The following is a 27,326-nucleotide window of genomic DNA, read 5'->3' as shown; positions in this document are numbered from 1 at the left end:
TCAGACTTTTTAATTGAACACAGAAAAATGTCCTGCTGCAAAGACAGACAGTGGTCATATTGTTGAGATGTTGAATGTCTGTTCCTTTGAGAAGTCCCACTCAGAGAAAGCTCCTAGGAAAAGCCAAATACAAAGAAGTATTTGTAATACAGCTTTTCTTTGCATTGAAGGTTGAGACAGCAACATTTCTGGAGGTTATTTTCAGTTCTTCATGGTTGCCCACAGCTGTCACCCTCCATTCCCCGTCTATCAAGCAGAACATCAGTGGGCAGGATGTACCCAGGCCAGTCTGGCTTTACTAGTGAAAACATAAAACTGGTCACTAGTTTACCTTGCCTGCTGCCCTTTACCTTCTGCCTTTCTGGTTGGTGTCCCACAGGCCAAATGGGAATCCTCAAGTGAAAGTCTGCTTTTCTGCTCTTCTTTTGGCCTGGTCTTGGGGTTTGGATTTTTTTGTGTCTCGCTTATCTTGTGCTGTCTTTAAGGAGCTTTGTAAGCTTTCTGTTTGCTTATACTGCTTCTTATTTTTAGAAAAGCACTGCTGAAAAAGAGACAGTATTGCTGGTAAACCATCAAGTCAGTTGTGCAGCACGTGAAGGGACCACTGGGAAATTTTTAATCCTGCCCGATGTCCAAGAGCTTGTTGTTTTTACTAGGAAGCTATATGAATTACAGGAAGAGAAAAATTGCTCTTTTGACAAATATAGACTCAAATGTATTTAGTCTTCATCTCCTTTGAATTTATGTCATGTAGTCTGTTCTTTCGTGGCAAGCTGTGATTAGTATAGGAGCTGGTACCTCTGCTTAGGAGTTGCAAGACTTTGACTCTGCTCGTATCTCTGCCACCATCCTGCTGCATGAACATAAACCAGCTGCTATTACCGCTGCTCTTCTCAGTTTCCATATCTGTAATGTTAACCTAATTATGCCAGCCTCCTCTTCACAGTGCTCAATGTCCTTATGAAAAGTAATAGTCAGATATTAATGGAGACGTTATTAACACTCCTCCCTACTTAAGTGTAATCTGCTGCAATATGGAATATCTATTCTGTATAATGCATTGACTATTTGAAATAATCACAGCTATGAATCAACTTTACTTTTGCATAAATTTGTAGCTGTAGTGGAAAGCTAAACTGGAAATAAAATAGCTACATATTCCTGGGATTTTTAACCTCTGTGATGGACTCTGCAAGTCTTTGGCTGTGATACAAATCCATTATCTATATGAAAAGCATTTGTTTGTTCTGTTCACTGAATAAGTTGCACCAGTTGGAGCATCTGACATAATTGCCATTTAACCAATTTCAGCTGCCTGCAACTGCAGTGCATTTATAGTTGGTTGGAAACCAAATTCGTAAGCATCCTCTGGGAGTTGCATCCCACTGCTTTTACTGGTTCCCATAATACAATAGAAAAATGTTATTTCCTTTCAAGCATGAGGACAGATTAACAGAGAGGTCAACACTGCCGCTCAATACCATTTTAAGTCAGAGTGGTGCCAGAGGGCAGGGGCTCAATTGCGCTGGTGGCGGTTTTCCTCACAGCGTTGCAGCTGGATTGCTTGTAACCCTTCACCAAACATCTGGCCAGGTGTTCTGTTCACAGCCACTGCTGGAGGTGTGCTAGCACTCAGCTGGCACTCCATAACAGTTAGATGGCCCAGTGTGGGAGCCTGCCATCTGGGATTTGCTTCAACGGAGACAAAATTATTTTCTGTGTTTTTATACTCTTCATGTGGGTTACACATGTCAGTTACGGCTTCCTCTTGGCTGCAGCATTTGCTCCAAGTTGGAGGTTTTGATGATGTTCAAAGACAGACCAGCAATCAGCATCAACGTCAGCCTCTGTTTTGTCTACAGTGTTTTCTATCTGCATGTGACTGTTAGTGACACACTAGAGAGGTTTCCACGGTGCAGTAATTTAACTGACATTTTCTCAGCAGTGCCTCTGTAACAATTCAGGCTTTTCCCAAATTTTGTAAATTTAGGCAAAGAGTGAATTACTCAGATGATTGTGCTGTGTGCCCTGTCATCTTTCAGACTTTGTTTTTGCTTTGACATAGTTGCCATTTAGTGGGCAGTTGTCATCGTCAACACTGTTAACGCAGAGCTGTCTTTCATGCTCAGAGGGAGTTTCAGGTTTATGGGATTGTACTGCTTTATAGGCTTTGTCAATGCTAATCAACTCAATTTCATTTTCATTATGGTTACAATAAGCTATACAATGTATAGCATTAATGTCATACATCTAGGTAGGATGTAAGTGGATCCAGGTACTAACTTAACCCTTGCATGTTATCATAAGAAAGAAAAATTTTCAAATGTACATTTAGAAGGACTACTTTGTATTTTTGTTTTACATGGTGTTCCCCACATTTGGATCACCTTTACCCCACCTCTCTCTGTCTCCTAGAAAACTTTCCACATAAAGGGAAAAGGATGGGCCCCCAACTTGTGTCTGCTCTCCTGCTTTGTTCAGAAAAATAGCCAGTAGCTCAGCAGCTCCAGTGAGCCCCCAGCAGCAGACTTTTATGCAGAAGATGGTTTCTTAGGCAGGACATTTTGACTTTGGTAACAAAAAAGCCAAGAGGCTCTTCCTAGAGCATCCCACTAAATGCACAGCCTTCATTTAGATGACTTGCCACCCTACTGAAATCTGGACATCCCCGTTTTCCAGAAGCCCTTCAGCTGCCCCCAGCTGAGCTGGTGCTCCCCAGATTCCCAAGGGCAGCTTTCTGGGCCAGCAGAAAGCTACCATCCCCGATGCCAAGTGTCAGGGCTAGCAGCGGGCTTGGAGGTGTGATCTGGTGTGTGGAGCCAAGGGAAAGACAATAGGAAGGGTAAAACTGCTAGTGAAGAAGTGGAGGGTGAGCAAGAGAGGGTCATGGATCATGGGCAGCATTTCCCCCAGGTGTTGTTTCAAGGGGAAGACCAGGCTTTGTGGTGGGAGTGAGACAGGGCCAGAGCTAGTCTTCTCTGCGACGTTGGGAAGCAGGTGATAGCTGTGTGCCAGCTTCTCCAGAGCATCCTCACTCCCCCTGCCTGCCTCTTTCTGCTTGGGACCTGAGAGGAGGCTGTGAGGAAAGAGGGCTGCTCAGCACCAGCACTGGCAGAGCGGGTGCTCGGTGGCTTCCCTTGGCAGAGAAGGGAAGCAGCAGGACCCAAACCGTTCAGCCCTGGAACTGGGGCAGGGATGGAAGGGATTTGAAGGGTGGCTATAGGTGAGACTGATGGAGCAAACAGGAGGTGCTTATGAGGTGTAAGACTTGACCTTGCTACATGAGATTTGTCAGTGTCAGAGGACTATTTACATGCATCTTCATTAGAAATACGCAGAAACCATGTCATGCTGTTATGACTTGTTTATTAGTTTGACTTGTTATGACAGTTTGCTATAGTTTATCACACAAGAGGGTTTGAGAGCACTTTTTCACAAGCAGAACAAAGCAAGCAACCTCCATAACAAAGATCTGAGGAAGCCTGAAAGTTTTCACTCTGTGTGTGAGGAGTATGGTTTGCAGAGCAGTCACTGGAAGGGCTGTCAGAGGGCTGGTGGCCACTGTGGTAGGTGGCCTCGGAGGAGCTGCATTACCCTCCAGCTACACCTATGGGATAACAGCCATAATGATCCAAGGCTCTTGGTAAAGTTGAGGTCTCAGAATTAAAAGCACTGTGTGGAAGATAAACTTTACATAGTTATTCTTCACAGGGTATTCAAGTCCATTCCCAATACAAATTTTTAGTTTATGTTTGGGGTTTGGTTGGTTTTTTTCTGCTTTGCTGGAATATTCTAACATAATGTTATAGACATTAATCCTGGTGCAAATGCTGTGTTTCAGTCAGTCTCCCAAACAGTCGTGCATAGCAGTGAAACATAGAATTTTTTTAAATTTTAAAACCTGCTCTGTTGAAGTGGAGTCAATGCAGCAAAATAGCACATAGTGAAAGATGCAGTCTCATTCCTCTGCAGCCAGAGCATGCTGCTTTCTTACTACATTATTATTTAACTTTTTCTGTTCGTTTTTTTTTAAATGTATCAAGTGATGAGAGTGCAATCCCAGCCCTTCACTCTTTTCCGTAGGGGTTCATCCAGTTACAGTTTGCCCAACACAGCTTCCATTTCCTCTTTTTCTGTTTCACTTACCTCCTCCTATTTATATTCCTTTCTTTTATTTTGATAAATAAGTCTTCTCTGTCTTCCATGTTTATATCATTTAAATATTTATCTGCTCTCCTCCTGTCTCCTTGTAGTCATTGCTTAATACGGTTTATGTTTAGCTCTTGGCAGTTACCCAGTGACATAAGAAAAAAAAAATTTCCTCTTCGGTTATGTATTCTTTTAGAGTTCAACCAGCTACGTGTATTTTCAGAACTGTATACAGGGACTGAAATGTAGATGGTGAGATCCTATTAATGTCAACAGCAGTTTTACTACTGGCTTGTTTTATGGCCATGATTTCACCCAGAGACTCTCTGAACTTAGTCATATCTTCCACAAGGATCCCTATACGGTAGTTGAGTCCAGACTGAAAGATAATTTGCATTTGTTTGAACACTGTATTTCTCTCCTCGTAGGAGAGAACACTAGCTCAGATTTTTCTTGTTGTTTGTGTGGCCAAGGTTTGCTCGTTGCAAAGCTTTAGTCAATGTATCAGTAACGACATGAGACCAGGCTTTTCCTTATGCTCTAATTTAGGAACTGACCTTGCCTTGACTTCACACCATACTTGCTGATGAGACTGGAGGCTTCTTCAGTGACAGACAGCTGTCTCGCACATGCTTTTTTATTTTTATGAGGCAAATATATCAACAGAGCTATATTAAGCTTGTCTGTATAGTGTATCAGGGCCTGGGCAAAATAAAAGTTTAGTTTGCCTGGATATTGACATTAAATGCCACAATTTTCTTGAAATATTTGAGTTCTAAATTCCCGTCTATTTTGTGTGCAAGTAGCTCAGGGGGCTGGATTGCAAGCAACCTGATAAACCTTGTCCTGCATAGTTTACAAATAGAAGCTGTCTCAGGGCTTCATATCTCCTAAATCAACTGAGTGTCCTTGGATTTGGATGATAAGCCACTATCCCAGCTTCTTCAGTGTTGCCTTAAATATACTAGCTACACATTTCACAAACCAAAATATTTGGAATTCAGTAGCTAAAATGCTTGTCCAAAACTTGTTGTTTGAGCAAGTCGGGTTGGATGGGCTCTGTGTTTACCACATCCAAGCAGCCTAATGGAAGAAGTGTTTAGAGTGAGAAGTCAGCCTAGTTCAGCCATGGCCGGGGCTCTGCGTAACTTGGGGTGAATATTAACATTTGTCTTGTGCTCCATGACCAATACATCCAAACCCTCCATTCTGAGAAAAGCACCTCACTGTCCAGCTGCTGCCTTGCATTACCTCTATCAGAATAAAGCTGCAAACTACTGTCCAGTTAGGCCAGTCACAAAAACATTACATCATACTTTCGTTTGTTTATCCTATACTTGGAAGGCATGGGAGTTCTGTTTTAAAAATTCCTGGTGGGCTTAGTGAACATATTTTTCCTGAAGTACCCATAAATTTTTCCATCTTCTTCTGAATGTGCATTGCGATTGATAAAGAAAAGATTAAGTGTACCATTTCTGGTTGAGCTTCTATCCACAGGAACAGGACTGTTGAGTGAGATTTCTCTTGAAAAAACATTGATAGTGAGCATTTCAGCAGAATACTCTGGTTTGATTGTATATATTTTTAAAAATTATTTTATAGTTGTACACTATAATTACTGTTTAAGAAATAATATATCAAAAATAAGTTAAAGCCCTTAATAAAACAGTACTCTGATGCACCTAAAGCAATTTTTCACAATTTCATTTTGGAAAACCTTGCTGAATTTAGGCATTTTGTTCCAATTCAGAACAAAACCCACAGTAAAAACATCTTTGAAAACGTCCAAAATTACAAGTTTCAAGCAGCAATACATAAAACATTTTCCAAGATCCTTTCAGCCTATGAGCAAAACTGCCCTGGTGGCAAATGACGGCATCTCAGTACATACATTCTCCACAGAGGGATAATACCGCATTTCTACTCCTTACAGGATTTCTCACTTAATATTATACAAAAGATTGTTGGTCTTGTCCATAAACATCCGAACTGGACCAGGCAGAAGGTTCCATACTGTGCCATTAAACAAAATAGTAGAGGCTTATATAACAAAATAGAAGAGATTTGGATGGGCTTTAAATCACTCTCACGCAGGGGCACTTTGCTCTGAGTTAGTGTGGCAAGGAGTTCCCTGGGGAGCTCCAGCACCACCTTCACCCCCTTCCACATCTGCCAGGCTTTGCAGGTGAACTGGTAGTTGCTCAAAGATCCTAAAGGAGAAGAAACTTCCCTTTCAGTAAAACTGGCTTTTTAGGCCTGGAAAGACTAAATAAAGGGAACATTTTTTTCTCTGTAGGAGGCTGGCATTAGAGGCAATGTCTTTGCAATTTCACTGCTGAGCTAGTGGTCACTCCCAATACCTTTCAATCATAAAAGCTGTATTTTTGCCTTTCATGATATGCTGCAGAACATATTTGTGGTGAATACCAAAGCACAGACAGTTCTCACATTCTCAGAGTGAAGTGACCTGCAAAATTTATTCAGCTCTGCCTATAAAAGCCACAAAACAGGTGTGTTTAAAGAGCAAAGAGTGGCAACAGTTGATTAAGCCACACTGGGCTTCAAGCTTTAAAGGCAAGTGGTGAAACTACTTACCCTGAGAGACCCGGCAGTTCCTGGACCTCCGGATCATCTCCATCTCAAGCAGGACAAGAGAAAAACAATTTATTCATTGCACCTGTTGACTTAGCAACATCACAATAGCAAACACAAGGCAAATGTTTATTTAATACTGAAATGCTACAGGTAGGAAACATGATGCTCGGAGCTTCCTCTCCTGTGCAGCTGCATGCAAGTTAGCTGGTGCTGCAGCAAGGCAGGAGCTGCGAGGGAATTAAAGTCTGACAGGAGAAACAGTGATACCAAAGGTATTTCCTGGAGAAAATTCAGCCCTCTTTGGACTGTATTTAAGAATGCGATTGAAGACTATTTGTACCTGTGTTATCTTTTCTCTGATGGATTCTTGTAAGTTGAAACTAAATTTTAGATGTCTATTTTGTGAGAGGGGAAAGGCCATCTGTTTCATAACAATTATAAATAATTTTTCTTTATTGCAAAACTACATGAAGCAGCCATCAGTTTCTCCCTTTAGGTCATCATAATTCCCAGAGCTACTGATTAATGGTGTTTACTGGGACCTCTGAATTCTAAGGCCAGCCCTCTTATTGCTTTGTCATTTTGAAATTATAGCTATTCCTAAAGCATAGGTAATTATTGCCTGTCAGTAAGACTTAATATTGAAATTTTTGCTATTGCCTGCAATAGTAATAATAATAATTATACATCTGTTCAGCTGAAGCAAATATAATAAAAAATAGGAGTATGTTACAGTAGAATTCAAGAAGCAAATGTATCACCTCATGGATCATTTGACAGGATCTTGCATCTGGTAAGGTAAATAAATTTATATAGAACATATGCTTTACATCAAAAAAAAAGATGACCCAGGTGCAGCTATGCAGAGATGTTGAAGGCTTTCAGTTTTGCACAAGTCATAGACAGATGTATTTCCAGCTGTAAGTTTTGGGTTTTTTTGAGGAAATACCATACTAGCAGCTGGCACCTTTCTCTGCTCTTCATCGAGCCGTTTATTCAGCTTGTTTTTAACAATGTTAGCTAGAACTGATTTATATGGTTGTAAGGGGTGTGATTCTGACTTTGCTGTTGTACATTAGCACAGGATTCGACTTATTGGATATCATTGCACATCTGCTGCTCACAGACCTTGCCAGGGGGATGGGTTTACCTGGCCACAAGCGCATCTGTGTATATTCAGTTGGTCCAGTTCTTTTTAAAAATACACAAAAATTGAAATTTCACCTCTGCATAAGGACATGAGGTTTATCTGATCAAGCCACTGGTCTGTTGGTCAGTACTTCTCTAATGACAGGGTTGAACCCACAGGCTAATTTCAGCCAAAAATCTAAAGCGCACTTAAGCTCCTGCAGCGTCTGTTGGATTTTTTTGGTCTGGGAGAGGTATCCAAGTTCATGTCTCAGTGGCGAAAAAGCAGGAGGTCGCAGCCACTAGGGGCTCCATGGGGCAGCAGGGAGCCCAGGGAGCAGCACCCCCAGAGCTCAGACCCACTGCAGCATCTGTGGCTGCTCCTCCCCGGGCCAGGGTGGCACAAAGGTGGGGGGAGAGCTCAGGCTACTGCTCTGAGGATTTGTTTTCAGCAGAACCTAGAAACCCATGTTTGCTCCTGACAACTCCCATATAATTTTTTTTTAATTACTTTTTTTTAGCGTCAATCTGTCATTTCATTCTTCTTGCTGGAAGACTGAGCAGAGGTACTTCAGAGGGATATTGTAAGATTTAATTAACTTTTCCAAACATTTCGAGAGAATAATGAATAAGTGGTAAATAATATAAATGGAAGGTCAATATTAAAAGTGCAGGATTAATTTAGAGACATCTGTAATTCCAACTCTCAACATTGAAGCATCCAAGCTTCTTTTTAAGGAAAGAAAAAAAAAATCAAATGAAAGTCTTTGATTTTTTTCAAAGCCAAGTGTGTTGTTTCATGTAAAGGGGGAAGAAAAAGGAGTGAGGAGGAGATAAAATGACCTCCTCCAGACCCCAGACTCCTAAAAACCAGTTTGCATTCATATTGATTTTTCAGAGTGCCCTTCTACAAAGGAGTGTCTCCTGCTTTGTGAATCTGCTTTTTTTTTCCTTTGCTGCAGCAGCACTAGGGCTGAGTGGTAAAACTCTGGTTTTTATGGCTCTTTCTCCATCTCTAAAGGGTTCCATGTTTGGATCTTTCTTCCAGAAAAATAACCTTCATGAAATTATATGCATTTCAAAAGAAATGTGCATAAAATCTGTAAGTGACATTATTGGTATACTTCTACATTCAGGTGTCAACAGGACTTTTCCTGGTTTTGTATTGTAATAATGCTCTGCTGATAAGGTACAATGTAAAAGGCTGTTCTTTAGAAGATTTGAATATAACATTGTGTGGAGCAGAAACACAGTAATGCAAATCATATTTCCCAGCAGAGCCATAGATGACAGATTATGATCTTTTTTGGAAAGCCTGTATTTCTCCATATCTTGAGCAATTAGTCACCACACAATACTTTGTCTTCTAGACATACACAGTGTGGATTTGAAATTAGAGTCTAGCTCTTTGCTTTTGTCTACAAAAGCCAGTATTAAAAACAGATGAAAATGACAGAAATAGAATTGAAAATGATGTTGTACATCATTTTATGTATAGATTCCATTTTCTGTATCACTGGCACATACCAGTGCTGTGTGAAGAATTTGAAATTGAGTTGTGTGTTATTTGACTCTGAGTTACATTTTGGTTTTGTTCCACTCACGGCACGGTGCTGAATTTTAGGGAAGTGAGGAGGGTAATTGATGTCAGACACATGGGGGGCTTCTCTCCCTGGTACTGCAGGTCAGGTGATTAAGCAGCACTTCAGGTAAAATTGTGAAAAAAAGCTCAGAAGGCCATAAGGACAAGTCATTGAGGCACCAAACCTATCATCTGACAACCCATTCCTAGTTCCAAAAGAAAATTGGGCTTTCAAATGCCATTTTCAGCCTAGTGACACCAAGAAGGTTGCCTCCAAAATCAGTGGAGAGAGACTGGCCCACTCAGAGAGGCAACCAGAGCAGCGGGTCCTGCCCTGAGCCACCTCCAGAGGGCTCTGGGGAGGGACCAGGCCCCTGGGCTTCAAGGCAGCCAGCAGCCATCCGCACTGGGACTGGAGCCATACGAGGATCTATGCACCGAACACCAACTCACGAAAAATAAGGGTTATCACTTTAGTGCCGTTGAAAAGTAGTAGAACCATCTTAAGCTTTAGATGCCTTGCAGAGCTCACAAAATCTATCTCCATCCCCTTTTTAAAATGGGATTTCGGCTAGTAAGTCATTTGATTATTTCTAGAAGTATACTGGAGGATCCAAGCACTTTGCTTGCATTTGCAAGGCTGCATCAGTAAGTCAGAGACATTCACAGGGCTTGAACACACAAATGACTCCAGTCATGAGCAAAGCAGAATTGTGCTGGACGTCAGCTAATGAGTACAGAAAATATTTCACCCATGAGACTCTGAGTCCCCATGCTTTTGACCAACAGAGGTGAGAGTAACACCTAAGTTCGGCATCTATGGGGGAAGTCAGAATATATCATATACATCACCATCTGCACGGGCAGCCAAAGCCCGGCTCCCTGCACTGTTGCTGCTCCCCGGAACAGGCAGGATGGGGGCAGATGCGCTCCCTTGCTCTGCACTGCTCCTCCTCACAGATATATGTCTCAGCTCCTGTCTGATGCACCACACCCTGGTTCCTCCCATGAAGGAGCCCAAGATGGGTTTCACTGCACTGAGGATTTTGCTTTTTATCTAGTCTGATATGCAGCTCAGTGCCCTTAGCCAAGGCAGTCCATTAAGGTGTCTGTAATACGTGCTCCCTTGCTGGATCTTTCTCTGTGAAATCTTTTAAAGAGGAAAGCTGTAAGTGGAAATTATGTCAGTCATGGGAATGCTGACTTAAAGAGTCTGTGATCCAGCTGGCACCAAGGGAAGCATGGTGTGGGACACATGCAGGGCACCAGGGGGGTCTCAGCCCATGGAGGAGGGCAGAAGGAAAAGCTATTTCATTTTTATTTGACACTTGGAAATTGAATTAACACCATTTTAAATTTGATGCATGTATTAGCTTGTGCAAGGCTGTGGGTAAAACCCTCATGCCTTTTAACACCAAATCTGTATACAAAAACCAAAACTGCACTGTAACTTAAATTGAAAATTACTTTTCTTGAAGTATTATAGAAACATCAACTTTTACTCGCGGCAAGTCTGAAGACAGAGAAAAGACCAGTATTACACACAAATTTAGAAGATAGCTTCAAGATGATTTTCTTTTTGTAGAACTAAGAATTGGTTTGGACAGCAGTGAGAAGGGTGCTATTAAATAAAAATGTTTGGAAGCTATTCTTTGGCCAAAGAGATCCCAGAAGCAATACTCTGGCTCGACTGAAACCAGTGGCTGAACGCTGTTTAGTTTCACAGAGCTGAGACTTCAGCTCAGCTATCGAGTCACTAAATATCTGATAGATACGTGAATTATATGTTTTAATTATTATTACAGTGAATTAATTAGTGTCTCCTCTATAAACTCCCCTTTACAGCTCCTGTAGGCTAGGGTTTCACTAATCAAAGTTCTCATTGGGTTGGCTCAACATCCTGATGAACTGATATGATGTTATTGTATGTACATCAAGGGATGTCCCTGGATCATGCTTACTTGATAGTGTACATAGCTAGAGATGTACTGACTTCTAGTTTTTAAGCGAGACATATAGACAAGAAGTTTATTGGCTGAAATTTAATTTATATTTAAATCTCAACCAAAGTTGAAATCATGAGAGTTTCAGAGGTGGAAGCAGGATTATGGTTTTATTTTCTTCTTCAGAAAATATACAGCTAGTCCATTTTTCACAAGGAACATTTTTTCTCTCCTTGGAAGATGCTCTCAATATACTTTTCCCTTTTCCCCTTTCCCTTCTGTACTTCATGGTTATTAAAATTAAAATAGCCCAAGAAGTAAAAATTCATACCTTAAATAAAACCCTCTCCATAAACATTCAGTGTTAAATAAAGGAAGCAGTAACATCCTCCTTTTTGATGTTCAGAACTGGACAGACAGAAGTGGATAAGCTCTATTTACTTGCATGTATCCTCAGCTGCTTCTACTTCTCTTTCATATCACATTAATACCTGGAAATGGGAATTGTTCTTATTTCAGAGTAGCAGGTGCTTCCTCCGCTATCACAGGCTCTACCAGTCTGGTCTCTTCTGTTTCATGACACTAGGGATTATTTCAGGGAGAGCTAATTTGTATAAGATCATGCAAACAATCTTAATGACTTTGTGTTTGTTGCACCAGGTTATATTCTCTGCCTCAGTCTAACGCATAATTTAAAGATAAGTGGCAAACCCTGCCTTTCAAACCTAATTCAGTACTAGGTAGAAAGGGCAAGAGTTAGCAGATGAGAACTATTTCTATTGAGTGTTTTACTCCTACAGGTGAATGCCTGGTGTAAGCATTACTTGCCCAAGCCACCTGTGTGCTGCACTGAGGCCCCCGCAGGTGGTCAAAATGAGGATGGGGCAGCTGAGTTATTTGCAGAAGGAGAGGCTGTTCCACAGCACCGGGCAGGTGTCTGTGCGGTGCTGACCTGAGCCTCTCGGTCATCTCCCCTGAACCTCCTGAGCTCTGGTGCTGTGAAAGAGATTCACTTGGAAAGGAATCCATAGAAATAGGTCCTTGTCAAACATCCAGATTTCCATTTTGGAAATGAATGGAGAAATTCATGGTGATACATGTTCACTGATCCTCAGACAAGACTAAGCAAAGACACAGCATGACAAATGATCTGTCTTCATGTAGGCAAAGCATTTTGTGAGTGTACGATGTGTAGTTTTTATTCGTGCACTAAGATTACGATTTTGAGATTCCGTTTGTTTTGATTTTTAGCTACAACGTAGCTTAGGTTGAATGAGCTAGTAAAGCTTACGTTGTTACTGACCTAGGAAAAGCACCAAAACAGCAAGAAATCCAAGTGTCCCTCCACTCCTATTTAAGGGTTTCAGATCAGCTGTTTTGGACCTATTTCTGAGCATCAATTTTTGATGTACAGCAACAGAATATGTGGTTTCATTATGGCATGTTCATTACTTGGGTGTTGAGAGTCCTGCTGCTTCTCAGCAGGTCCACAACACATGCAGGCAGTGACAGAATCTCACTGAGATCTCAGGCTTTACTGCACATCCCTTGTAGATGCTTTCAGCTGAAAAGAATATTGGCATTGTGTAATGCAGAGAAAGAAGAAGAAAATTTCAATACTTTCATTGTGGATTTTGTAAAACTGTGATTGACTGAATAATGAATCTATAAGTTCAAGAGCTGATAATGTGAGGACTTGAATCCTCCTCAGTGTCTGAACATTCTGCTCAATGTGCTTGCTATGAAATCTTCAGCGTTTGCTTTGATTAGTTTGAACCCAGCTCACCTCTGTAACTATTTTTTCTCTCACACTCCATTAATCTCATCCACAAAAAGTATTTTTCTCACTCACATCACACAAGAATTTATCTCTACATATAAAAAGAGGTTTTTACTATATTTCATCAGGCTTTTTTCTTTATTACTGATTGTTTGTGTGGTTTATTGGAAGCTTAAAGTATTTTATATAAATCACTTCCAGAGAGTGCTATTCAGTGATATCTCATAAAAGTTGCTAGCATCAGCACAACACAGAAGGTTAATTTGCACAAGGTTAACCAGACAAGTTCTGGGACTGGTACATTCTGTTTAGTCTTAAATGAGACAGATTTATTAATTTTATATAATTTAAATTTTTATATTAACATTCTTTTCTGCAAAGCATAATTACCATCCTGTTGTTTGTGATACTGTAGTCCTTTTAGTTAGGGCTCTTATCTAGAGAGGAAGACGTGGTGCCTTCCTGAAGAGCTTACTTTTTTTGCACAGACAAGACAAGCGGAAAACGGGGACAGTAGAGTGTGGCATGATCTGCCAAAGGTCACACCACAAGCCATCAGCAGAGTGAGAAGCAGAATCCAAATCACCTGAACCTCATGCCAGTACTGTATCCCGCAACCATGCTGCATCTTAATATGTTCCTGTTCTCATCGTTCTTTCTTTATAGTTCGGGATCGGGTACGATCGAAAATGGAGAGAGATATTTTGGCAGAAGTGAATCATCCTTTCATAGTCAAGCTTCATTATGGTAACTATAATAAAATATAATTCATATTTGTTCTTAAATTGGTTGGAGAATTGTAACTGGATGTGTTGTATTTTCATACAGATACCCCCTGCCTACTTATTGCTCTGCTTCTAACAAAATCTTAGAGGCTACCTGTGTGAAATTCTTCATTTATGCTGAAGGAGAATTTCAGTATAAGTAGGATTTAGCCATTCCACCATCAAAATACATTTTTCCTGAAGCCTAACATGATAGATTGTGCTAGTGGGGTAACTGGTGAGTATACATCTGCCAAATCCCTCACCTGCTCTCAGGTATCATTTAGAAAACCAGAGAATCTAAATAAAAACTGTTTTTAATAATCAGCACCAGTCCAAATTTGTATATGTGTGCATAGGAGTGTGGTGTCTTGCTGGAGCTGCCTTCCTCTGCCTCACCAGCTCCCTGAGGAGCCCTATTATTATTGTAAAGGGTCTTCTGAGGACATTTTGGATAGTGCGGGCTCTCCTCTCACACAAACCTGGGAGAATCTCTCTATGGCTAACCCTCAGTGACTCCTGGTACCTTGTGCAATTGAAAGCAATATTAATTCATAGGTGCTAGATGTGGAAAAGAATGTATTAGTGATGCATTGTTTTCTATCAACTAATACCATTTTTTCCCATAGTCTAAGCTTGATTGCTTACTTCTATATAGAAATTACATTTTTCTGTTCCCAAAGTGCTAAAATGACACGGAAGCTAATGACTTGAATGATACACTGCTAGTCAACAAGATTAACTCTTTGGAGATATTATCTTGATTCAAACTTCCGATATCTTCATCCTTTTCTGATGCAGCATTTCAAACAGAGGGAAAGTTGTATCTAATACTGGATTTCCTGCGGGGAGGGGACCTTTTCACAAGACTCTCCAAAGAGGTAAGCTGATAGATTTTTAACTTAGAAATGACTGTCCTGCATTTCCAGGACTCAGATTAATTTGGTGGGAAGGAAAAATGGCCTTGGGAATAGTCCTGCTGTATATGTGTGTGTGTATATATGTATGTAACAGAGCTGTATCATCTTGCATCTTTAAGTAGGTTCTTAGTAATTGTATTTGAATTATGCCATGGCTACTGCAGCAGATAGCATGGAATCACCACTGTTGTAGAAAACTGCACTATTACTAAGTCATTCCTGTAGCAAAATGGCCCCGGACTCATTGCTCACAAAATATACCTTGGATGCGATGAGAAACAATCTGAGAAATCAATCCCCAATACATTTTGCCCTGGACATGGGCACAGAACTGCTGGAAAAACAAAACCACTGTCACAAAATCACAGAATCACAGAATGTTAGGGATTGGAAGAGACCTTGGAAGATCATCTAGTCCAATCCCCCTGCCGGAGCAGGAACACCTAGGTGAGGTTACACAGGAAGGCGTCCAGGCGGGTTTTGAATGTCTCCAGAGAAGGAGACTCCACAACCCCCCTGGGCAGCCTGTTCCAGTGTTCCGTCACCCTCACTGAGAAGAAGTTTCTTCTCCTATTTAAGTGGAACCTCCTGTGTTCCAGTTTGTATCCATTGCCCCGTGTCCTATCATTGATTGTCACCAAGAAGAGCCTGGCTCCATCCTTGTGACACTCACCCTTTACATATTTATAAACATTAATGAGGTCACCCCTCAGTCTCCTCTTCTCCAAGCTAAAGAGACCCAGCTCCCTCAGCCTTTCCTCATAAGGGAGATGCTCCACTCCATCATCAGTCAGCAGGAAGAAGAGATGGCCGTAGGTCAGGGGCTGCCCCCAGCAGCAGGCAAGCCGACAGTGGGACTCAGCCAGCGAGCGGGGAAAGAACCGTCATCTCCAGCAGCTCCTGGGAGCAGGTTGGAGCCCACGCACCACCCGGGGCTCAGAGGGTGGCTGTCACAGCCCTCCCCTGCCTCCTGGGGCAGCCGCTGCCTCCCTCACCTCCTGGGCTCCCATCCCTTCCCTGCCCTCCGCAGCGCCTGCCCCTGGAGAGGTGCTGCTGCTGGGGACAAAGGCAGCCAGGAAATGGTCCAAACTTGAGTCTCACTGGCACCTGAAGAGAGCAGCAGCAACAGGCTTTCTAGGTTTGTTTAGCACTTGCGTGCATGTCCCAGTGTCCCCTCAAGCCAGCTGCCTGCCTTGCTTGAAGCGCTGCGTTCAGGCTCAGAGCGGGCCCTGCGGGCAGTACGGGAGGCTCCAGCAATGCAGCCCTGCTGCCCCAGGGCTTGTCTGTGCCCTGACATTCTCTGTCATCACCATGACGGCCCCAGCCCTTGGTCTCTTTCTGGGCTGTTGGGACAGGAGTGTCAGCATCTACCTAACACACAATCTTTAAAGATAAAATACGGACCTTTCAAATACCACCTTGAGGGGAACTCTGTTCACCCTTCTTGGTTTGGGGCGTAACTGATGGACTAAAGAAGCTGTGAAAAAAATTACCTTCATTCAAAAGTTCCCTAGCTTTTTTTTTTTTTTTTTCCCATCTGATTCTGGTTCAGTGACATGCTGCAGACTGCTGTGTGCACCACAGCTTGGGACCCCAAGTATTTGCTTTCAAGGCTTGTTTGCTAATGCAAGAAGACATTAGCAACAGGTTAATTACACCGCTGAGTAATGATACTCCTGTAAGTACTTAGCAAATGGCAGCAGTTATTTTTAATATGAGGAAACAGACTAAAGAAAATAAAAATATCTTTTTGCTGTTTGTCATGAACACAGGCTTTGTTAGCATGTTGCCCTAGCAAGGGCTTCTCTGGTTTCATGAGACAAGAGAGAAGAAGTGGTTCTTGCCTACAGAGGGAAGCTACCATTCTCCACAACTAGGGAACTCGAAAGTTAAAGAGAACACCTCAGATTTTGTACTCCTTTAAAATTCCACATTTTCCCCAAAGCTTTTCCAATGCAATCTGCTGATTTCTCTGCTTTATGCTATCAAGAGCATGTCCTCTTAACTTGACAGTCTTTTTACGTACTTCTTTTTTTAGTGTTTGTAACTCATCTTGTCTATCCATACTTTGCAGCTGTTTAGTAGCAAGGTATCATAAGGGAAGACGTTATGGGAAAACTTGCACTGCTTGTAATTTGTCACTTATGGACTTGGTCCAACGGTATTGATTTCAGTGGACTTTTCATTAGATCCCATATATTAAAGTATGCTTGCATGCACAGCTTGTCTCTTTCTTGCTCTTTCTGAGACGTCTGACTTTAACTAGGTATATATGTATAGATTAGATTTTCTCTGATTCCATTGATTTCATCTCTTGCCTATGTTATTTATTTCAAACCTTACAAATAATTTAAATTTATTTTTATAATTAATGCAATTTTTACGTTCAGACTAATTAATTTTTTAGTCAGGGTTTTTGCTTGTGTATCTTTTTTCTTTCTAGCCTTTGCAGTGATATTCTTAATTAAATTACATGACATCTGTTCTGTGAATCCTCTCTTCTTGCTCTCAGCCTTCTGCAGCTTCTCAGTGCACCCAAGTATTGTGACTACCCCTTTCCAAGAGCAGAGACTTAATTTTAAAAATAAGCTCGGCAATTTCTACTGTAGTTATTTATATTTACATATGACATGTGAATTTGTATTGAGCTGACTCATTTTAGTTCTGTCATACATAGTATTCACAGTTGTGTATCTGATACATCAGCTTTTCCTTCTGCATTATTGTCACTGTACATATTGAAATTCAATTAAAGAGAAATTAATAACCTCTGGAATATAACAAAAGTTGAACCAAAGGGTTCCTTGCCATCTCAGTTTTTCTGAGCTTAGTGTGTTTTTGATTGCAGAAGTTTCTTCCCACCTAAAACAGAGCTTTCAGTATTAGAGGTGTCCATATCAACTATGAAAAGGAAGCAACTGCCCTCAGTTTAGACCTCATCAGGCCTTGGATGTTAGACAACCCATCACTGCTTAGGGCATCTGCACTGAGATTCCTTGAACCCTGGATGCACAGGAGTTTAAATCCATCTCTGAGTCTCTTCATGCTGTGTGTTCTGCTAAAATTTGGAAGCATTTCACTTCCCCAAAGAGGTTACCCCATATCATTTTGTGAGAATTTGATAACCAAATACCAAGATTTTAGCAAATTCAGATATATGAAAGCAATAAGGGCCGAACTGAACATATTGAATTTTGCCAAAAGCTAAGGAGTTAGAACTTTCTTTGTATCATTACGACATGATGTCATCTAAACAGATCAAACAAACGAATGAGAGCAGCATGTTTTAAAACACAGAAGTACTCAACAGATCAAGTTTTGTTTTATGAGGAGAATCTGGTAAGACTTGTTAATGTGAGCTGAGACAAATTATGGAAAATTGAACCTAATATGATGGGCCTTCTAGCATTCCCAAATTAGGCAATTCCTTCCCTATGTCTGTTTAATGCAAGCCAGCCCACCATTGTCCAGTAAGTAGATGTGTTCTTCTCTTCCTTCTCTCTAGGTGATGTTTACAGAAGAGGATGTCAAGTTCTACTTAGCTGAGCTGGCCTTGGCTTTAGACCACCTCCACGGTCTTGGAATTATTTACAGGGATCTAAAACCAGAAAAGTAAGTTAATGAGAATGAGTGAACTGAAACATAAATACGTGAGCTTTTAGGTTGTTTCTGTTCCTTGTCATGCCAGTAAGTCAAAAGGTGCCAGAGGCTCTGCCTGCCTTCTTGTATGTGAGAATCTGTACACGAGACCCTCACCTTCAGGAGCAGGGTCTTCCTATCACATCATTTTAGCATAAGGCCAAATACTTTGACTCTGTTCCAAGATGATGGCTGTGCCTGGCCTTTAGTTTAGTGACTGATCTCAAAATGAGATTCAGATCTCTGTGCCTTTGTCTTCAGTCGTGCTGTTCACCATTTGCAGCCTTTAGTCTGGCCTTCCCCTTGGTGTGGTATGAACTGCTCAAAGCAACTGCATTTCCAGCTCATACAAAATACATTGTGGCACCATTCAGTTTTATTGTAGCCATTGCTTAAAGTAAAAGAACATCTCGGAAAACTACTGTGCATATTAGCTCAGGAGATATGCAGTAATCAGGATCTTAAAACTACTTCTATTCATTATCCAAAATATTTCCCCCAAAACAATTCTTGCTTGTCCTTGTAGCTATTTCCTATTCCTAATGTGGTGCTATAGAGGATTTTCCATTCTCTTTTTTCTTTGCAGTACATCAGTAGACTAAATGATAGCCCCAGTGCCATCACTGGGAGTGATGTGGTGTTGTTTTTCTTCAACTCCTCTTGGCTAGTGCTTTGCCTGTGTCTTCTTTGACAGCTCCAGTAAAACAGGCTGCAACATTTCAAAGTTACTAGCCTTTTCAAAGTAACGGTCACCATCATTTTAAAAAGGTGACCACTGAGAGCAGTCTGCTTGGCTGTTGTTTACACTTCCATACAGCCTTCCGTGAAATGAAGTTCAAAAATATGCAGCTCTTCCTTTAAAATGGAGTACTATTGCTTTCACACTCATGGAAAAAAACAAGAGACTAAGAGTAATGGAAGGTGAACTTTGTAGGTGAGAATTTGAAGGGAAGGAGACTATCTACAACACTGTAATATGTGTGTAATATGTGATTTGAACTATAAATTAAATGTTATGTTTTGACTACAGCAGCAATAGTGGTAGTACTATACACAGATGTACATAAACCAGAGCTCTCAGTCCTTTGGGCTAGAAATTTGCAGTCTTGCTTGTTTATGCAACCAAAACAGAAAACCAGAGTCTTTGGCAAATACAGGAAGTCATCCTCCAAGTTAAACCATTGGAGGGATGAAGGTACCAGTTTGTCACATAGTATGAAATGCAGGTAGGCAGTGGTCACACCATTGCTGCCACTGTCACACGCTGTTGCTTCCTCTGACAGCAGCTCTTCAGTTTCAACATTGTTTTGGATTTCTATTTTATTCATTCAGCATTAACAAACATGCACATTATAGAACAGCTTCATTTATAGGTTTTCAGTTTTAAACTTCATTTCTAGTGAGCATTAGTATGAATCATGCACTACTTTTCTTTCTGATGTTAGATGAAGCTGTTTTTCAAACTAACACATGATATATGAAGCTGCTATTAGAAGGTATCCAAATATGAGCCGTATATTCAAGTCAGAGTGCTATTACGTTTATAGACACATGCTGTAATTCTTTGCTTTAAGAGAAGTTAGAAACTGAGAAGAAAATTAAGTACATGTCAAAACTATTCACTATGTTTGAGATACTAAGAACCTCATTTTTCAGAGTTCTCAACATTCAACTGAGAGAACTTAAGTTTCTGCAGAACAAACTGCAGTGTCTCAAATCAGAGATCAATGAACTGAGAAATTAGAGCTCACCTAAGAAAGGAAGGTGTCACTGATTTGCCATCATCACACAGAAACGTGTCAAAAAGGCAAAGATGGAACCCAGTTATCTGTGCATTTTCGTTTGACCTGAGACCAGCCAGCCACCCCCTTCGCTGTAACTGGTCTGCTGGGATCCCTGCGTATTAACTGTTCTGCCAACTGAGGCAGGAGTTCTCTGGAAGAAAACAAAAGTATCATCATGTTACTAAAGACCTTTACAGGGTGAGGTCACTGTGTGAAGTTAAGGTGTGAGCCCTCATTCTCGTATTTCCAAACTTCTTAGTGTATGGTTTATGGTTTTTGATGTATAGTTAAATAGATACCAGTGATACAGTTGAATCTGGATACAACTGCCATAGTATAAAATTACTTTACATGAATGTATTATAACTACTGTTGTACAGGAAAGGGATTCATCTAGAATGGTATGACTCAAGTTCATACCTGGAGATAAGTCAAGGCCTCTGTTTGACTGAAAACCACATCCTTTAAAAATAGCTTTATAAGTGCAAATCTTATGTGTAGCCATGCCTAGGACAACAAAGTGCGACAGCTTATGCTTTCATTGGAACTTTAGTTTTAGAGTAAAAAATACAGATACGGCAGAAAAAAATATTCGCTCTGAAGGGGGAAAAATGATGTATTTTTAAGTTACATCTGGGAAAGGATAGCTCTCTAAATAAGACAATAAAAGAAAATTAAAACAGTCCCAGGATGTTTTCATCCTGCCCTGGCCCATGGCTGGGGTGAAATATATGAAGGTCATTGCAGGTGTGTTGCTAACCTATTTTTAAAATAGCTGGTGGGGACCCCATGGCCTCCATAGGAGGCCTCTTGGCAGTGCTCCACCAGATGTACATCTAGAAAGTTGCTCCTAATAGCTAATCTGAAATTTCTTTGCTGCAGTCGCAGACCACTGCCGCTTGGCCTGTCCTCCTCAACTCCCCAACCAGCTCGTTCTGCCCTGAGCAGCAGCCTCGAGTGACTGTGAGCATGTCTGTGTCCTCAAACTTTTCTTCTGTACCCTAAACAATCCAGCTACTGAACTCTTCTTCACCACTCAGTCATTCTAGGTGTTTGATGATCCTCATTCCTCCCCTTTGGTTTCTCTTGATCCATATCTCCTCTGAAGTGCAATGTGCAGAATTATACCTGCATCTTCAGGAAAAATATTACCAGCCTGATTAGAGCACAAGATTTACTCTGTCAAATTTGCAGAACTGGAGGTAAATTAATTAGTTCCTAATTTCCTAATTCTCTCTCTCCACCTTTGTTGAAAGATAGGCACTGCATTTGAGCTTTCTTGTTCGGTGCTTTTGCTGTCCTCCAGAAGCTCTGCAAAGTAACTGCTAGTAGGTTTGAGATTGCTTCAGTCAGCTCTGTAAGTATCCTAAAAAGGAGTTCATTGGACTTACTTATGTCAAAGAAGACTAGCTAGAAAGTAGCACTGTTCAAACCTCTTGAAAGAACCCTCAGTACCTTAAAATTTAAGGTTCAACTTTTTTTTTAATATTTCCTGAGCAAAAATCCATATTAACAGTTCAAAACTATGAATTAATTTTAAGTGAAACCAGAATATATATTCTGGGACTTGTTATAAAGTTGGCTGTGCTTACTGCAAAAAGGCAAGCAATTGAGTTTTCTGGTTAAAGTCTTGTTTAGAAAAAGCAGATGCTACTTCCCTGAAATTGTTACAGTCAAATTATTCTCCTTGAGTTATCTTGGTGGTTTCAGTGGCATCCCTTGTAGAACAAGGTACTGTTCAGTCACGCTGAAATCCATGGAGTTACTTACATGGTGAGGTATGTTTCTGTTTAAGGACTACAGGATCAAGCTATTAAATATAATAAAATATACCAAACTAGGAAAATGGGAACTTATTTTAAAGTAGTATATGATGCATATGTTATTTCTTATGCTGTGTTTTAAGGGTATGAGCGACTTAGAAGTAACTCTGCCTTCTGAGAATGCACAGACTTTTAAATTTATTTTTGCTTTTCTATCTCCAGGTACCCAGATGTACCTTGATAGAGTTCTGTTGCAGGGACTTTGATTAACAAGGTTTACATTGTAATGCCCTCAGCTGTCTGTACAAGGAACAACTTGTATAACTGCTTCTTATAAGCATATATAACAGCTCCTGAATTGTTGAACTACGTTTTTTAAAAAATAAACTACTACTGCTTAATGCAGTGTGTTGCAAACCATGGCAATTCATTCATGAAGGTAGCTGACTTGCATAGAGAGGGAAGATCTGAGAATCAGTAAAAGACAAAGACTTTTGTGGAAAATCACCATCATCTTCCATTGAAGCAAGCCAGCCCATGTTGTGTGAATGAAGCTACATCAGAGATGAGTTTGGCTAAGACTGTTCAGCATGGTGAGATTGTATGGGGTCATGAAAACACTCACATGTCACAAAAGGTAGATATTTTGTGAAAATCTTCATCTGTTTCAGAGATATTTGAACACTTCACTCTGTCTGGTACTTTCATAGCAAAGCCTGCAATCAAATTAAACACTCTTTATGAAGTTTCAGGTTTTCTTTCCAACCTGAAGTTCTGAAATTTCTGAATTTCTGAAAAACATAAAGCATGAGTTGAATTTTCTGCACAACTGAGCTGACTTGGAAAGAAACTTAAATCATCAAAAAACCCCTCAGAGTTCCAGCTTTAACAGATTTGGCAGAACTTCATTATGATTTTGGTATATTGGAGTTCAAAGTGAATCCAAAAAGACATGACCCAAAACTAAAAATAGAGAGAGAGAAACAGGAGAGAATTGCGATGGCCTTGATTTAAGAGTCACTGTAAAATAAACTGAACAACTGATAACAAAGGCTCTTTATCTCTGTACTGAAGTTGCAGGGGAAAAAAGAAATACTGAGGAGATTGCAGTCCTAGCGCTACTATGAGCTCCTGTAACTTGGAGTATGTAATTCTCTTGCTACTAGCTTAGCTTCCCAGCCTCTAACATGGAGATTTTCAGCCTTTATTTTCTCAAGCCATACTTTTAAATTGAGGTCAGTGAAAGCCATTTGAATGTTTGTGGGATAGTCCTGAGGCTAAAATGTTGTTTTGAAATAAAGAACACGTTGACAATGATAGTATCTTGTAAACATGCTCAAACCTTAAACTGAGCAACTAAAATGGAGAAAACTGTAGTGAAAGGTTATCCCTCAACAGGTTTATAGCGTAGTTTCACATTTAAAAGTAGTCTACTTATTTTTTTTAGAATTTCAAAACATTGATTTAGAAGAAAGATTTTTCTCAAGCCTGAATCAAATTAACAACTTCTGGTGTTTTGTTTGTTTGGTTGTTGTTTGGTTTTGTTTGGTTTTGGGTTTTTTCTCCCCTTCTGCCAAATAATACTAGTTTATTTCAGATTAGCTGATCCTACAAACCATAGCTAAAGTAATTGTGATTGTCACAATAGATTTTCTACTACTGACAGTGTGGAATAAAAAGGAACTGCAAAGTGATAAAGATAAAAAGAGAAGACAAAGTGTGAGCAGAGAATAAGTTTGCTTCCACAGTCAAAGGAAAACCATTTGTCTGTTGTAATCTGGATGTTTAGAAGCAGGTACATTGTTCTTCTTACTGTGCCTTAAAGCTAATTCAGTGCAACAATTATCTTTTCGTCACTGTTAGCATGTTGATTTCTTTTTACATCAAATGTAATTTTCATTCATAACCGTAGCATTGTATGTGTTGGCAGATGACAAATGTGGAAAGACCCAGCTGTCCAAAGGGTGCTGCCAGAGGCCCTGGGGAAGCTCCAGGGAGCTGAGGGCATAATGTGGGGGTGATCAGGGAACACAAGACAGCGGAGGGAACTGTATATCAAGTTTTAGGGGATATAGGATGCACATCTGTAAGAAACCAGGATCTGTTCATCTTTCTGCTCATACATTCAGTGTGAGAAAATCTGTTGTATGGCTTAGGCTCACTTAATCTAAAACAGTATTATTAGTCTGATAGGTGTGTAGGTATTGCCTCCATGCCTTTAATGAGGGTAAGGTATGAAGCCCCTAATGAGGGCAAAGGAGTGAAAGCCATATATTGCCTACACAGAAAAGCAGCATGGATTTTCATTAGGAAATCAATGAAATATAAATTCGATGTTTCTGGGGAAAGTCCCACACCCTTTGAATTGCATCGTTATTCACAGGGGCTTCGTGGGTGTGAGGCAAAATTGTAGGTGGTTTCTGTGAGCTGCACTCCCTCTTGCTGTTCTTCCAGAGCCATGTCTGTAGAACTCATACTTTCACTTCTCTTCCACACTGGCAGGTGTTTTATTCTGTTCTCTTCTGAAGCAGAGGCCTCTTGTTTAGAGATTGTAGTCACAAAAATATGTTTAAACATGCCTGTTATAGGCTAGTACTTAAGAATTATGCCTCTCCGAGAAGTCCGGGAAGAAAGAATAGAGGTAAAGATGCTTTCATCAAGAAGAAAAAGCTTTAGTTATTGAAGACATAGTAGTGACTCAGCTGCTGACCTTTGTTTGATGAATTACACAATAGCAGTCTGTTCTAAACACACGAGCGAGTGACAGAAGATCATCTCTTTTCAATTATGTTTCAGTACAGATACAGCCTTTTGCAAAAGTATAGCCCAATGTGTTAGTTTCACTTCTTATTTTCTTCCTGAATAATTGGATTAAAGTGACTTTCTATGAGAAGGGGAACATAAAAATAGCAGACATCTCACTAGACCATTTTGGAAAGAAAAATGTACTAAATCTAACTAGAGCTGAAGAAACACCACCATCATTTTTGTGTCGGTATTTATAGGCAGAAAAGTTACAACAAATCATTATTTTTCAATTTCAGCGTTCCTTCGTGTTTGCATAAAAACTAGTAATGCCCTCTGTGAACTACAGTCATTTTTCTCACAGAAATGTTGGAGTGCCTTCGTGAGAATAAAATATGTTGGCAGGTGGCAAACGTGAGAATGGTTGAACTTGGGCGCCAGGCTGAATTTTCATTTATGATTACAAACAGAATAAACTAGCAGGGTCTGAGATCCATGCAGTTAGGCTGTGACTAGTCATTATGCTCTGCTATCATTTTTGTTACTTCAGCATGAACAAATCTACCTTTGGAGTTATTTTTAATCCAGTGAGTCCAAGCCCTGATTATTTGTGTGCTTTCCTTTATTATTATGAGAAGAGCAGAAAACCTGTAGCTCCTTCTCCTGCTGGAAGTACATACTTTGCAGTAGTCAGCTTTAAACACCCTTTTCTTTCTGAGCTCAGTTTGCGTGCCCCACCAGTAAAGAGGAGGCTCACTGTGCGACTGCTGCAGGCCATGCATGCTTCAGACGTGAGATTAGACAGACCTTTGAAGATCGTTTTTCTTTCTGGAGACATATAATCCAGTGAGGGTTTGTTTACACATGTATTTGAGTCTTGCATATCTCCTTACCTGTCTTAAACTTGTTTTATTCATGTTTGTTAACTGCATTCTGTGCCTGCCTAATGGATTAACGTTTCCTTTTTTGCTTTACAGCATTCTTCTTGATGAAGAGGGCCACATTAAGATAACAGGTATGTGAGGAATGGAAAACTTAATGTCTACAACATGGCGCCTTTTTTTTTTTTCACAGTGTGTTCCATGCATGTTATTTGCTGAGTTTGCTTACAAAAACTCAGAGGCAAGAAGAGTTTGAGTATTGGGCTTCTCTTCTCTGGCAAATCATCAAGCACCAGTGCTGTACAGCACATAGAGAACATAGTGTTTTCTTGGTAAAGTTATCCTTCTGACTGATGTGAAGCGTGCAGGATGCCCTGCCTACCAACATGGATGGAAAGATGTTTCCAGTGAGACTCTTTACTCCAGATTAAATTCTCTGAATTATCATTGTGCAGAGAACACCTAGAAAAACATTCCTTTGCCACCTTAGAGGTTGCCCTCTGGCCATCCTTTTCACTGTTGTCGGTCTGGGATTATTATACCTAATGCTTTGGTTATCTGAGCAAGAGTCCTCACCAGCATTGTCTTTACCAAAACTGAACTGTGTATTTCTGTCTATTGAAACTCTCTCTTCTGCTTTGGGCCAGAACATCCTTCTGAACAGAGAAAATGATACACCTACTTTCAGGATGTATTAAAAAATGCCAGCCAGGCACTCCATGTAGATAGAGCTTTGGCACACACGTGCCTGTGGCCTTTCTGCATGCAGACAGATGGGTGCTTCATCAGCTGGTTGGTGTGTTTTATTTGAACAGTTTAAGTGAACAGAAGTGTAAATAATCATTTTTATACACCTGACAAGTCTTCTTTGTTTCAATTTATTTAGATTTTGGTCTGAGTAAAGAAGCCATCGACCATGACAAAAGAGCGTATTCATTCTGTGGGACAATAGAGTATATGGCCCCAGAGGTGGTCAACCGACGAGGGCACACACAGAGTGCAGATTGGTGGTCCTTCGGTGTGCTCATGGTAATGGAAAAGTTGTGTTTGTTTGTTGGAGGGGTGGCTGTAGGAGTGATCAGTTCTCTCAGATAAAAAGCACCACTTTCAGTAATTAAGGGTTGATTAAAAAGTAGATGTGCTGCGATTGCTTGATCGTTTTCATTACATCAGTGACGGCAAACCAGCTGCTCCTGGCGGTATATGAGGTAGCATTTGGCTCCAGATTCTCTCTGTTCCTTCTCACGGTCCTTTGCCGTCTCGGTTACTGTGAGCTGTGAATGTTTCTGCTGCACAGGAACAGGGCAGAGCAAGCTCAGAAGAGCACAAGCATTTCAGAAGAAACATCTGCCTAGTTACTAACATGGTTCCTGTTAGGAAACAATTCCCCAAGCAGCAATTTTCAGATGTTAGGGATATTGTCTTAGAGAAACTCAGAGATTTACTCTTTTTTCTGCAAAATATAGATTTAAAAGCACATATTTTAGAGGGCATTCTGAATGTTTCACAGGACGCCAGTGTGTTTTTTGCCATTCATCTGTCTTTTTCACTTCAGCATTGCTGACTCTTGTTCTACTAATGAGATTCAGGTGGTTTTTAGACTGGCCGTGGATTTCCTGTAGTTGTATCAGCTGGTGGGAGACTGTCACCCAA

General features: G+C 40.6%; 1 protein-coding gene across 1 annotated transcript in view; it reads left to right on the top strand.

The window, feature by feature from the left end:
- RPS6KA2 (ribosomal protein S6 kinase A2) overlaps positions 1–27,326 on the top strand; it is a 169,720-nt gene that overhangs the window by 85,438 nt on the left and 56,956 nt on the right. Inside the window, exons 4-8 of the mRNA XM_065630433.1 lie at positions 13,844–13,924; positions 14,743–14,822; positions 18,367–18,473; positions 25,770–25,807; positions 26,560–26,702. Coding sequence (XP_065486505.1) covers positions 13,844–13,924; positions 14,743–14,822; positions 18,367–18,473; positions 25,770–25,807; positions 26,560–26,702 — 449 coding nt within the window. The remainder of the gene's footprint in view (positions 1–13,843; positions 13,925–14,742; positions 14,823–18,366; positions 18,474–25,769; positions 25,808–26,559; positions 26,703–27,326) is intronic.

This window comes from Caloenas nicobarica, chromosome 3 (assembly GCF_036013445.1).
Source record: "Caloenas nicobarica isolate bCalNic1 chromosome 3, bCalNic1.hap1, whole genome shotgun sequence".
NCBI classification, from domain to species: Eukaryota; Metazoa; Chordata; class Aves; order Columbiformes; family Columbidae; genus Caloenas; species Caloenas nicobarica.
The sequence above is the reverse complement of the archived record's forward strand: the minus strand, read 5'-3'. Positions and strand labels throughout refer to the sequence as shown.